Source organism: Brachyhypopomus gauderio, chromosome 9 (genome assembly GCF_052324685.1).
Source record: "Brachyhypopomus gauderio isolate BG-103 chromosome 9, BGAUD_0.2, whole genome shotgun sequence".
Lineage (NCBI taxonomy): Eukaryota > Metazoa > Chordata > Actinopteri > Gymnotiformes > Hypopomidae > Brachyhypopomus > Brachyhypopomus gauderio.
Genome location: NC_135219.1, coordinates 26255293 through 26269304, shown reverse-complemented (window position 1 = coordinate 26269304; position 14012 = coordinate 26255293). Strand labels below are relative to the sequence as shown.

The 14012-nt window shown below is 42.0% G+C and overlaps 1 protein-coding gene across 1 annotated transcript; it reads left to right on the top strand.

Annotated features, from left to right (window-relative positions):
- The first annotated feature begins 290 nt into the window (after positions 1-290).
- LOC143523594 (intelectin-like) lies at positions 291-10658 on the top strand. The gene is made up of 6 exons (XM_077018152.1): positions 291-964; positions 1117-1364; positions 1494-1652; positions 8164-8284; positions 8398-8501; positions 8593-10658. The coding sequence occupies exons 1-6, from the start codon at positions 781-783 to the stop codon at positions 8743-8745; spliced, it is 969 nt and encodes a 322-aa protein (XP_076874267.1). The 5' UTR covers positions 291-780; the 3' UTR covers positions 8746-10658.
- The last annotated feature ends 3354 nt before the right edge of the window (positions 10659-14012 follow it).

Below are 14012 nucleotides of genomic sequence, written 5' to 3'. Positions count from 1 at the left end.
ATTATAGTTGGCAAACTACCCTGAAATCAGTTTCTGTCTCTTTTAGTCATTTGTAATGTAGATGTTCTTTCCAATTGGTTTAATGTACAGATTAATTCCGGGAGGAAGATGTACTACCTCCAAATGATACTATAAAATCCCATTATATTTGTTCTATTCTTGTACATCTTGGATAATATGTACTACAACATGGAAGTTCAGACCTAGAGCACTCAAAGCAGGTCTGCCTCAAACCTGTTCATGTTACCTTGAATGCAAATTGCACTGAAGGACTAGTGAAAGACAAGTAGCTAGTGAAGGACTTGAATACAAAATGACCTGTTTTTTTTAACTGCACCATTTACTACTGAAGTTACATAAATATAATTTCAGTAAACATTTTACAAAATATCTCGATACAATTGGTTATCAACCAATCAGACTTCAGAGAGTCCCGCTGGATAATCCCTTACATTTATGATTAACCAGTATTATTCAAATGGTGTCCTACTTTACCAGAACGTGCACTACACATAGCTTCATTCTCAGGAAGCAAACAATGTAAATTTACTTTGTATTTAATTATTAAGCCTAAACATTGAGTAACGAAAGTTCCCGAGCAAAGGGTAAATGCAAATGGGTTATAAAAAGCAAATGCAGTGTTTGCCCAGGGGAAGCCCACAGATAACAGATTGCTATTCAACGTTGCGTGGAATTTTTCTTGTGTCTTTTTTTCCCATTTAAGTTGAGTTAAATTAATATATAAAAATTGGATTAATTTGACTGACTCCGTTTTAAGTTATGTTGCTGTGTTTCATTTTATTGATAGTGGAACTACTGCATGTCACCGGAAATGTAGTCACAGTTAAACCAATTGTTGTAAACGGCACATATATTAACTCTGAGCTTGGGAAGTATCATGCGAGGCTGAGAGTTCTCAGTAGAAGCTGCCATGATATCAAAGAGAGGTATGGAGCTACTACTGGTGAGTGCTTCCTCCTTCTGACTATTCATTCAACCACTAGGGGAAAAATTATTTTATTTACTATATACTTTATTTATAACCATTAATTTTGTATTAGTATTATTTCACTGTATTATTCTGCTTCTAACAGTGATCACTACACTGTTCTTCAGATGGCATATACTACCTAACAACAGCAAATGGAGTGATGTATCAAACCTTCTGCGATATGACCACAGCGGGTGGTGGATGGACATTGGTAGCCAGTGTACATGAGAACAATATTCATGGGAAATGCACTTTAGGTGACCGATGGTCAAGTCAACAGGGTAGTGACCCTAAACGACCTGATGGTGAAGGAACATGGGCTAACATGGACACCTTTGGCACTGCAGAGGGTGCTACCAGTGATGATTATAAAGTACATTATTAATTGTACACTTAAAATTAGAAAACTTGTGTTATATTGAATAAGATGGATATGACATGTCTTTACAGCAGTAAGCTATTGAATGGTACTACTACTACTTAATGTGCTTTTACTTCACAGAGTCCTGGTTACTATGATATCAGTGCAGAGGATGTATCAGTGTGGCATGTTCCTAATGGTGTGCAGCTGCAAAACTGGACCAATGACTCTATCCTACGCTATCACACTGATAGCAAATTCCTCAGTAGCAGTGGTGGAAGCCTGTATCACTTATTCAAGGTGAAGCAAACCCTTCTAAGCTCATCATGTTAATCATTCCAGTCATGTGCTAGAGCAGGGGTGTCAAACTCATTTTCACCATGGGCCACATCAGCATAATGTATTTGGTGGCCACATGTAACTTATAAATGTAACTACTCCTTAATGTTAAATAACTGATTTTTTACTTATTCAAGTTACAAATATTATAGATATATTTGCGTAGATTGTACTTTTTGACAAGGTTTTTCCCCTTGAAGCACAAACATGTATTCACTTTCCCATCTTTCTTGAAACACCCTTCCATCTGCATACATTTTTATTTTCCTGAACGTTTTGGGATCATTATTTGTATTTCTCAAATACTTATTGGCAGCCCCGTTGACAGGGGGAGACAACCGGGTCTGTTGTCCCGGGCCCCAGGGCCAGGGGGGCCCATCAAAGAGCCCAGCAATTTATTTTTTATTTAAAGTCTATAATTTTAAATAATCTTAAAATCTTTCATTATTATAAAATTCTGTACTCAAAATAAGCTCAATTGCTTTTTACCTATCTGCATATTTTCCATTAAGTGCATACACCCCCGCCTCCCACTGAAAAATGGTTTGATCCAGCACAGACTGTAGCCGACAGGTACCTGCCCAACAGCAGGAAATACAGTGGTGGATAGTTAAAGTAAACAGAAATCTGGAGCGCAGAAAAGAAAGGAAAAACATTTACCTGACGAATTTTAATGTTGCATTGTGTTCCAGGTTTGAAAAGTGCTGGAATTTAGGCTAAAGTACTTGAAAATGTTTGAAATTGTAACTACTTCGTTTCACAACAAATATCTGTCTGACTGAACAGTTCTCTTGTATTACATTACATTAACGTGAAGAAGTTAAGATTGGGTGTTTTGAAAATAAATAACCATTAAATAATGTGAATTTAAAAAGCAAACTATTTCGAATCAATTCGAGTATATGTATAAATATTTAACTTAATTAAGTTTAAGTTTAACGTTCTGGGAAATATTGAAATGGACCTTTAAAGTGACGTACAACTGCTTTAATTCCACCTTATAAAGGTGTATGAACCCTGCAAACATGACTTTGTTCATTTAAGTTCCAAAATTCGAGAGGTGCACGACCTCGCGAATCGACAGCGCGTGAGGCCCTCATTTTCATTTCATTTGCCGCGCGGACCCTCTCACCGCGCCGCGTCAAGTATAAACCAGTCAGCTGTCAGAAACAGCTTTGATGTGTGGCTATATTATATACTATATGACCTAACACAAGGATTGTCTGCTACAGAGGAAATTCAAATTACGTAAGCACTTTGAAACTTTCATGAAACTTTCTTGTCCCGGGCCCCAGTAAGACTGTCAACGGGCCTGCTTATTGGGAAAATCACATCGATATGGAAACACTGCAGTGTCGAGATGCCGTCACTTCGTGGGTAAAATAATGAGTAAAATAATGCATTTTATTGCTCATTCTGAATGCTGGCTTTTACTGTTTTCTCTTGAGCATGAAGCTGCTTAATTTTTTATGAGCTTGATTTGAACAAGCAGATATCACAATAGTTTTATCCATTAAGTTTGAGTTCTTCACAAACAATTCAGTGTAAGCTTTTATTTGTTTTATTGCCTTTGAAATCTTTGTTTTGATTCTAAATAATATTTTTTGTAAATAATTCACTAATCAAGTTTGCTTTTATTATTTCCCTGGTCTTTATTGCTTAATACGTTACTGAGTTAAATTTGGGTTTCTTGCATTTACTTAATCAAACAAATAACATAGGCATTAAACAAATTTGACAGTTCTGTATATAGCAAGTGTTGTTGTCTGAAAAAGATCTTTCACTGCTGCTTAAATTAAAATTAAAATCTATTTGTGATTTTCTCCATAGGATGTGTTTAACATGTGCTTAAATGCCACTGTCAAAAATGGTTATGATCTTTCTACTCCGTTCAATTTAAAATGTGTAGTATTATTTTTCCTTTTTTGTTAGTATTTATTTATTTTTAAAATGAAATATATATATATATATATATATATATATATATATATATATATGAGTGAAAGTAAGAATGATTTAAACTCGCTATTCCTACACTGTCACGTAGGGCAACGCCCCCTCTCGTAGCTGCCACTCTGGGTTCCCTTATGTCCGTGTTCCCTGCCTGTTCATCCCGCCCAGCTCGTTTGTCTTCGTGATTCCTCGTTTGTTACCACGCCCCTGTATTATCGTCCACACCTGTCCCTCGTTTTCTGTCCCATGTATATAAACCCGAGTCTCCCTTGTCCGTTGTCTGGTATTTTGATTGTTTTGGATGTTTGTCTGTTGGATCGTTATACCTGGCCTTAGTGTGTTCTTGTTTTTGATTCATTGTCTGTTCTCGTGTTCCCCTGTCGTCATTATGCCCGTGTTCGCCTGTTATTCGGACTGCCCTCCCGTTATTGACCCTGCCTGGCTCAGCGACGACGATTCTGGTATTCCCTTCAATAAATCTTGCTCTTCTCAGCGATTGTGTCCATCTCCTCGCTCCGGGGCGCGAGCCCCGTTACATAATACCAGACCTATCAAGGACACAGCGAGAGAGCGAGACTCTGGTGAGTTCAAACACTGTGAATGGATGTCGGCTGGTTTAGTCCGGTTCAACTCTCCGGTATTTCAGTGCGAACAAACCAGAGACAGGAATACCCCTGGCGCTGCGGGTACAAGGAAGTCTCGTCGCCGACCAAAGAAAGCACAGTCTCTTTCTACTGGCTTTCGCGACGAGACTCCATCTGAGCGATGTGTGTCTGCCCGGTTTTGCGAACACGACGGGGAAAAAACCCCTGTAGTGCAAGCAGCGGGCAGACGGTCTGAGCGCACAGACAAGTTTTCGCTTAACCCTCGGTTGACTCTCTCTGACCACCGCGAGCACCCGGCGCCTCAAGGGAGGCGGAGCCGCAGCAGAGAGAGCAACCGAGGAGCTTGTGTGTCTGTGTGTTCTGCCAGGCTCACCCAGGACCCAGAGGATGAGGACTTCCCTCCGCCGACCCCGGAAACAACGCCCCATAGGCTCCCCAAGAATTTTTTTTGGGGTCGTACAAGCCACTCGACGAAGGAGTGGCTGGCTGAAACCCTGAATGACATCAGTATGGCGGACACGCCCCCCGGTGACGTCAGTATGGCGGACACGCCCCCCGGTGACGTCAGTATGGCGGACATGCCCCCTGGTGACGTCAGTATGTCGGACACGCCCTCCGGTTACGTCAGTATGGCGGACACGCCCCCCGAGGACGTCAGCCCGATGGTGGTTCCGCCCCCCGAGGACGTCAGCCCGATGGTGGTTCCGCCCCCCGAGGACGTCAGCCCGATGGTGGTTCCGCCCCCCGAGGACGTCTCACCCACGCCGGTTCCTGTCTCCGTGACCCAGGAGGGGTCGTCCTTGCCGGCTCCTGTTCCCACTGCCAACCAGCGGACCCCGCCTGTTCCCGCTGCCCGCCAGCGGACCCCGCCTGTTCCCGCTGCACGCCAGCGGTCCCCGCCTGTTGCCCTTGAGACTGTGCTGCCCCCTGTTGGGCATGGACTTTGTGTTCCCCCTGCTCCGCCCTGTGCCTCCTATGTTCCGTTGCCCGTGTTCCCCTTGCTCCCTGGTCCTGTCCCTGGTTTTGTTTTGGTCCCTGTCCCCGTGGTTGTGTCTGTCAAGGTCTGTGTTCCTGTTCCCGTGTCTGTTTCCTGTGGTGTCGTCTCTGTCCCCGTCCCCATGTCTGTTCCTCAAGTCGTCACCCACCTTGTGCCTGTGCCCGTCTCTGTTGTTCATGCTGTCTTTGCCTCCGTGTTCTCCTCTGCCCTGTCCCCTGGCCCGACTCCCGTGTCTGTCCCCAGTCCTGTCCTGTCCAGTCCTGCTCCTGTGCCTCGCCCTGGCCCTGTCCTGCCCCCCTGTGTCCCGTGTCGTACCACGTCCCTGTCCAGCTCTTGGCCAGTCTCCATGTCCCCTGTCTTTGTCCCTGCCATGCCCCAGGTCCCATGTCCTGTTCTGCCCGGTCCTGTCCCTCTGGTCTGTCCTGTGTCTGCTGTTCCTGTCCCTCGCCGTGTGCCGTAGTTCCCTGTCCTGTCCTAGTCGGTGTCCCTGTCCTGTCTGCCCTTGCGTGCCCTGGAGTGGCACGCTTTGAGGGGGGGTTATGTCACGTAGGGCAACGCCCCCTCTCGTAGCTGCCACTCTGGGTTCCCTTATGTCCGTGTTCCCTGCCTGTTCATCCCGCCCAGCTCGTTTGTCTTCGTGATTCCTCGTTTGTTACCACGCCCCTGTATTATCGTTCACACCTGTCCCTCGTTTTCTGTCCCATGTATATAAACCCCTGAGTCTCCCTTGTCCGTTGTCTGGTATTTTGATTGTTTTGGATGTTTGTCTGTTGGATCGTTATACCTGGCCTTAGTGTGTTCTTGTTTTTGATTCATTGTCTGTTCTCGTGTTCCCCTGTCGTCGTTATGCCCGTGTTCGCCTGTTATTCGGACTGCCCTCCCGTTATTGACCATGCCTGGCTCAGCAACAACGATTCTGGTATTCCCTTCAATAAATCTCGCTCTTCTCAGCGATTGTGTCCGTCTCCTCGCTCCGGGGCGCGAGCCCCGTTACATACACATGGTTATATATACATTTATATGAAAACATTTGCAAATAAATATTTATTTATATATAAATATTAATTATAATATTATTCATAATATTATATATAATAAATTTAACTCTGTTTGACAAGAGGTGTCCAAACTTTTGCATACGACTGTATGTGATGTTTGCTAAAAATATATATATAATATAATATAATTAGGACCGATAACGTTGATAACGGCCGACAACTAATTAAATTTAACATTTAATATATGTATATATGTATACAGATAAAAATGGTCTGCAAGCGAGTTAAATTTAAGTAGTGGTCGGCCGTTATCGGTGTTAACGCCGTTAACAGCCCACCACTTAATATAATATAACCCATTGCTGCATTCAAAATTGCTCCCTATCACAGAAATATTGTACTATTTACCATATTTACAATTTACCATTATATTTACAATATAGTACACTATTTCTGTAGTAGGGGGCGAACGCAGAGGAGTGATCTCATGATCTACCATGATCTTAATTTCTTATGCAATCATGTAAAAGCGAGTTGTCATTTCCTGGTCTCAGGGATGAGATCGGTCTCAGAGAGGAGGTGGCCTGAGAGGAGAGATTTACGGCCAGACGCTGTTGTGGAAAATAATTGCACATTTTTTACCTTTAAGATTATTAATTAGGATAATTAGGCTTTTTAAGGTCTTGTGGGCCACATAAAATGATGCAGCGGGCCACATTTGGTCTGCTGGCCTAGAGTTTGACACGTGCTAGGGCAGGGGTCGGGAACCTATGGCTCGCGAGCCAGATGTGGCTCTTTTGATGGCTGCATATAGCTCAGAGACAATTTTTTACTAAAACTAATAATGCTAAAATATAAACGTATTTCAATCCATTAATTTCTTGCCGCTCACGTTTGCGGGTGGCAATCACTTCTGCAGTCATTTAAAGCGCGCGTTGGAGATTTTCGTGTGCGTACTTGTCTTTTTAAATTTATCACCCATCCACACAAGTGTGCAGTGGACAGCGCTGACCTGAGTTACATCCCCGGTGTCTCAGTCAGAGATTTTTCTGGATCGCGGACCAGCTGATTTTCCAAACCTGGAACGCGCTTCCCATCATACCACACACTGCAGCATGTGAGTGTTGCTGTACTGACAATGTTTGGCTTTACGTATGCGGTCGTTTTCACATCTAAAAAACATTAAGACCAACCTACGATCACGTTTAACGGATGGAAGTCTCAACGCCTGCATGAAGCTTAAACTCACCACGTAGCCTATCAACCAGACTACCAACCATCAGCAAAACCATTAGTCGCATTAGTCGTTGTTAACAGCTTAACAACGTTAAACGTTAAAAAAAGAATTCCGAGACCTATTATACTTTAAAAGGATTGGTCTTTTATTTTTTTAAACATATTGCAGGGTTGCATTGAGCGTGCGACACACGCATTTGACCGTCTTCACACGCCACACATCCGATTTCTCACACTGAAACAAAATCTAGTTTATTTACCTCTGATCCATATCTATGATTCAATGAGTTACTGGTTCGCTCTGGCGCCACCCACTGGCGATTGATCGATCGCGATACGCGATATAATACTTAATTCGTGTCGTCGTCCCCCCCCGTCAATAACTTACGTTCGCAAGTTGGCAACCCTGATATTGTATGGCTCTCATGGAATTACATTTTTAAATATGTAGCGTTCATGGCTCTCTCGGTCAAAAAGGTTCCCGACCCCTGTGCTAGGGTGTATATCAATAGTTGCAACTCTACTTGGCCTTTTTAAAGAACTATCCTGAAAAGAGCTGTAAGAATTAGAGTGCACTGCAGTAAAAATGAAATCTAGGACCACTTCAAATGAAACAATGCTTTAAAATGGGTAAGTTGTCCTTTTTCTGCTTTAATGATGTTATATTAATTTCTATATTATAGAAATATCCTGTGAGGTTTGGGATAGGAGAATGTAACAAAGATGTCGGGCCTACTAGTCCTGTAGTGTATGATACTGGAGACAAACACTCAACAGAAACCCTTTATGGACCATCTGTAAGAGGTATGTAAGAGGTATTTCCTTTAGGTATCAATTGTGATGGCCACACGGATAACACCAAAACTGGTGTTTAACTAATTTAATCTATATTTTGCTTTGCACTTTTTATGTATCAGATCAGTTTGAGTCTGGTTTCATCACCTTCAGAGTGTTCAATGAGAAGAAGGCAGCTATGGCTATTTGCTCTGGGATCAAACCAATTGGATGCCATACTGAACATGTACGTTATTCAAAGCATTGACAAAAGGATGTAATGAGTAATGTTTTTTATGTGTTAATAATAGTATAATGTATATTTGTACAATTTGCAGTACTGTATTGGTGGAGGAGGACACTTTCCAGGAAAGGCGACCCCTCACTGTGGGGATTTCACTGGCTTTGACTCAGACAGTTATGGACCAGACACTGGAAAAAGTGCATCCAAAGAAATGACAGAGGCAGCAGTTTTGATTTTTTATCGCTGAGTCATCTTTTTTCAGTACTCTCAAAATTAGGTTTAATTTTCAGTCCTCTCAGAATTAGACTTCACCCCTGTCACGCAGCCCTTACACCTGTAATAACTCGATATGTTCCCTCCACCCATGTATCACCCTGGTTTACACCTAACCTACATGTTCTAAAAGACTACGGGCAGGCGTCTTGAATGGCTATATAAGAAAACTGGTTTGCCTGTTCATCACCAGGCTTATAATGACCACTTGACCAAATATAAATCAAATCAAATCAAATATATTTGTATAGCGCTTTTCACAGCACATGTCACAAAGCAGCTTTACAGGATTTACAAGTTTTAACAAAAATAACTTGTATAAGGATGCCTTAAACTCAGCCTGTGCTCTATATTACACGTCTGCAATAAATAACTCTGGTTCTGACCCCAAGCAACCCTTGTTTAAAATAGTTAATAATCTTCTGCGTCCCCCTTCATCTCCTCTGGCCCCTACATCTGATCAATGTAACACATTTCTCAGTCTCAGTTATCTACCAGGATCTGCTGAAGGATCAAGCATGTAGTTCTTCTTTCTCCACTTCCTCCCAGATGTCTCGTCCTCTTTGTCATTCTCCACTTTTTCTTTAGTTAACAATGATCATATAATTAAACTCCTCGCCAGTTCTAAACCTACTACCTGCATTCTTGATCCTATACCTACATCTCTGCTTGTAGGCATCTCTTCTCTATCCTCCTCTATCTGTCATTTTGTTAATCTTTCTCTTGTTTCTGGTCCCGTTCCATTCGATTAAAAGACATCTGCCATCACTCTGGTTATCAAAAAACAGAATCTTGACACTACTGTTCTAAATAATTATCGCCCAATATCTAATCTGCCATTTCTCTCAAAGATCCTCGAATGCATGGTGGCCTCCCAACTACTTCTGTACATGTCTTCCAATATTCTCTGATATTTTCCAGTCTGGTTTCTGTGCTCGGCACAGCACTGAGACCGCTCTTGTTTATGTGCTAAATGACCTTCTTCTCTCCTCTGATAATGGCTATGCTTCTCTTCTTTTACTCCTCATTCTCACTTCTGCCTTTGATACCGTCAATCATGCAATACTGCTCTCACAACTCCATGATCTTGGTTTTTCTGGTACCGTTATTTCTTGGTTCACTTTATACCTTTCGGATAGACTTCATTTCATACACTTGGGTAATTGTAAATCAGATTTAGCTCTGGTTGCTCAGGGTGTTCCTCAGGGCTCGGTGCTAGGACCACTGCTCTTTACCATTTATATTCTGCCACTCGCTGAGTTGTTATGACAGTATGGATTAAAATACCATCTCTATGATGATGACACTCAGCTTTATCTCTGCTTTAAACCTCATGCCCCTTTCCCACCCCCATCCATCACTAAATGTATCTTTGAACTCAACCTGTTACAAATTGGCTACATGCTAATTTTCTTTTATTATATTATTATATGCCCATAACAGCTTCTTATTATTGGTACTAAATCTGTGGCCCTTTCCCTTGCCAATACATCACTTACTGTTGCTGGTATGCAGGTCAAATCATCCCCTGTTGCACGTAATCTTATAACACCTGTCTTAGTCCAACACGCTCACTTCGATCTGCCGATGCTCAGTTACTGTCTATACCCCCCTCTAGGCTTCGCACATATGGTGAAAGAGCGTTCAGTGTTGTTGGCCCTAAGTCATGGAATTCACTTCCCATCCATCTTTGCACATGCCCTTCATTATCTACTTTTAAGAGACATCTAAAAACTTATCTTTTTAAGATTGCTTTTCTAAATGCTTAGTTCTTTTATACTCTGTTATCTCATTGTAATGTTTTTTAGCTGCTTTTATGATCATGATTATTATTAATTTTCTTCTTAGTACTGTTATTAAAAATGTTTTTCCTTTGCTGTTATAGAAAGTGTCCTTGTGTTATTTGAAAGGCGCTTATAAATAAAATTCTATTATTAGGGTTCACACACACATAGTGTGGGAACCCTATTGTAATTGTTAGGATTTTTCTTTCTTATTCTTTGTCCCATTTTTTGACCTAAAATGTATTGTGCAGCCTAGACCGTAATGCCTAGAAACCCCAAACTTGGCAAAAAGGTTCAGTTACCCCCAAGGACCAGATTCCCATACAGGGACCCAAATTGGCCTGATGGTGGCGCTATAGCAGACCATATTGACTTTTTGTCCATATCTCCTACACCGTAGGTCCTAGAACCAAAATTCCAGTTCCTATACATTCCTTGACTAAATTCAATAGGACAATTAATATACAACCATTAAGCTCCGCCCACTTAGATTTCGAGTTAATTTGCATAATGTGCAAAATCACACACATTTTTGAGCGCGAACTAGTCCCTGGATTTTTCACATACATGCACATATGTGGTATCAAAACGTTCAGAAGAGTCTGAACTTTAAAACGTATCCAACAAAAATGCTAATTTCTTCACTACCTAGTCAGTATAAGCCAATCAAATGAGGGGGCGTAAATTCAATAGTAAATTTTGCGCATATGGGGCTCTAACTTAAGAAAACTTGCATGTAATGAGATGGCACTTCACAAACAGCTTCCCTGTGAGGGTCTGGGGCAGCTCGCAGAGGTTGCCATACCTCACCTGCTAGGGGGCGCTATAACATGCAAAAATTTGCCCCATGCACTCAGATTGGCCGATCCACATGAAACTTGACAGACATCATCTATGGGCCTCTGGGAACCAGGTCCCAAAGCAGACATGCCATACTTCCAAAATGGCTGACGTAATCGGCCAATCCGTGATCGGCACGCGTTTGACAGGCTTACCATTGGTCGATCTGCACGAAACCTCTTGGGTGTGGACAAGTGCACGCCCCCTATGACATAATCCAGCCGGGTGTCGATTGGCCACTGGGGGGCGCTATTGCAAAAAAAGCAAGTGTATCCCCTACATAATTCCACTTGGGAACATGCAATTGGACTCTTTTGATTCCTTGCAGTAGTGCGAACAACTTTCCCATTACATGTCCTATTAAAAAATGCACAATTAATTTACAGTTAATAATAGTTTGAAATCATCACTTTTCATACTCCTCCTAGGATTCTTAAAGCTCTTTCATATTTTACCCAATTCTGACCAAAATGCACAAGCCCATTCAGAATCCCATCCTGAACAAATTTGTCAAGTTTAATCTAAATCGGTTATCGTATGGCTCTACAGTGCAGTATTATATACAATGCATAAGAATGCATGTAAAGTCCCTCTGTCACCTTCTCCTTCTCACACGCACGCAAGCTGAAACTCACACTCTCACCCACATTCCCCCTCCCATCTCTGTGCCCTAAGTAAACATTGCTCTGGCTACCTAGATCTCTGTGTCTATTAACCAGGCACACACACATACAGGCGCAAGCAGGCCTTCCTATAGCATTCACAATGACACTTCCCTAGCCATACCCACCCATATCTCAGTGACTAACACATGCTCATACAAACTGATATTTGGCTTCTTTTTTGTCTCTCTCTCTCTCACACAAACACACAGACACACACACCTTTATACCTATATGTATGTATAGTTTCTATGTATACTTATGTATGTATGTATTAGTATATGTTGTCATAGTTTGAGTACATACACTACCACACACACACACACACACACACACACACACTTCTACCTAAATGTATGTATAGTTTGTATGCATATCTGTCCAGTCATAACAGTCATGTCAGTCCAGTCATGTCAGTCATTTCAGTCCAGTCATATCAGTCATGTCAGTCCAGTCATGTCAGACATAAGTCATGTCAGTCATATCAGTCATGTCATTACAGTCATGCCAGTCATGTCACTCATTCCAGTTATGTCAGTCATATCAGTCATATTACTTTTGTTCATCATGCCAGTGATGTCTTTTCAGTCATGCCAGTCATATCAGTTATGTCAGTCATGCCAGTCATGTCAGTCATGTAATGCCAGGCTTTGCAGACTACATTCATACTTTGAATACACGGGCAGTCATGTTAGGCGTGCAAGGTGTGCAAGGAGTGAATTAACAAAGCATAGTCTCTGGCACCCTCAATCTCTCTCTGTCTGTAATATACAGGCCCAATCATGTATAGACACATGCAGGCCTTCCTATATTGTTCACATAGATGCAGCCCTAGCCAGATGTGCTATTTCTGTGTCTCCCTTTCTGACACACGCAGATGTCATCACACACTATCTGTAGAGCACACACTGGCCAAACCCAAACAGCTTCTTTTCACTTTTAGGTCTAAAGGACCTTTTGGGCTTCCTTTTGCCTATTGAGGCCAAAATATGCCTATTTTTTTAGGGTTCACACACACATAGTGTGGGAACCCTATTGTAATTGCTGGTATTTTTAGGGTTCACACACACATAGTGTGGGAACCCTATTGTAATTGCTGGTATTTTTAGGGTTCACACACGTAGTGTGGGAAACCTATTGTAATTGTCGGGTTTTTTCTTCTTATTATTATTAGGGTTCACACACATAGTGTGGGAAACCTATTGTAATTGCTCAGATTTTTCTTTCTTTTTAGGGTTCACACACGTAGTGTGGGAAACCTATTGTAATTGTCGGGTTTTTTCTTCTTATTATTATTAGGGTTCACACACGTAGTGTGGGAAACCTATTGTAATTGTCGGGTTTTTTCTTTCTTATTATTATTATTATTATTATTTTTCTCCGCATAAAACGCATACTGCAGCCTAGACCGTAAGGCCCAGAGACACCAAACTTGGCAGAATGGTGTAGTCTCTTTGCGAGACCGTGCCAAAGCACAGAGACCCACATTGGCCTGATGGTGGCGCTATAGCGCACCATTTTGCGTTTTGGTCCATATCTCCCAAACCGTAGGGCCTAGACACAAAATTCCACTTCAGGTGCATTCCTTGGCTCAAACCAAACAAAAAAGCCTCAAGAACCATTAAGCTCCGCCTACTTAGATTTTTTGCTAATTTGCATAATATGCAAAACCTACTTTTTTATACTAGTCCCTGGTTTTTCATCGGATCACCACAACCTTGGTGTCAAAATATTCAGGAGAATCTCATTATCAAAGTTGCTTAAAAACATTTTGAGATTTGCATACAGTCTGGTTGTCACATGTCAATCAATAGCTCCAAGGCGTGGTCAAATTTACTTAAACAGCCATATCTCAGCAACGCTTTGACGGATCTTCATAAAATTTTAACCGTTGTTAGGGCACATGACTCCGAGGCCATAGGTCAAAGCTGGCCACGATTGTCCAATAGGGGGCG

Bases quoted from the DNA above. Each gene is read 5' to 3' on its own strand.
- LOC143523594 (XM_077018152.1), top strand. From the start codon at position 781: ATGTTGCTGTGTTTCATTTTATTGATAGTGGAACTACTGCATGTCACC. The intron at 965-1,116 runs GTGAGTGCTTCC...ACTGTTCTTCAG, and splicing joins GAGGTATGGAGCTACTACTG to ATGGCATATACTACCTAACA. The intron at 1,653-8,163 runs GTGAAGCAAACC...TCTATATTATAG, and splicing joins GCCTGTATCACTTATTCAAG to AAATATCCTGTGAGGTTTGG.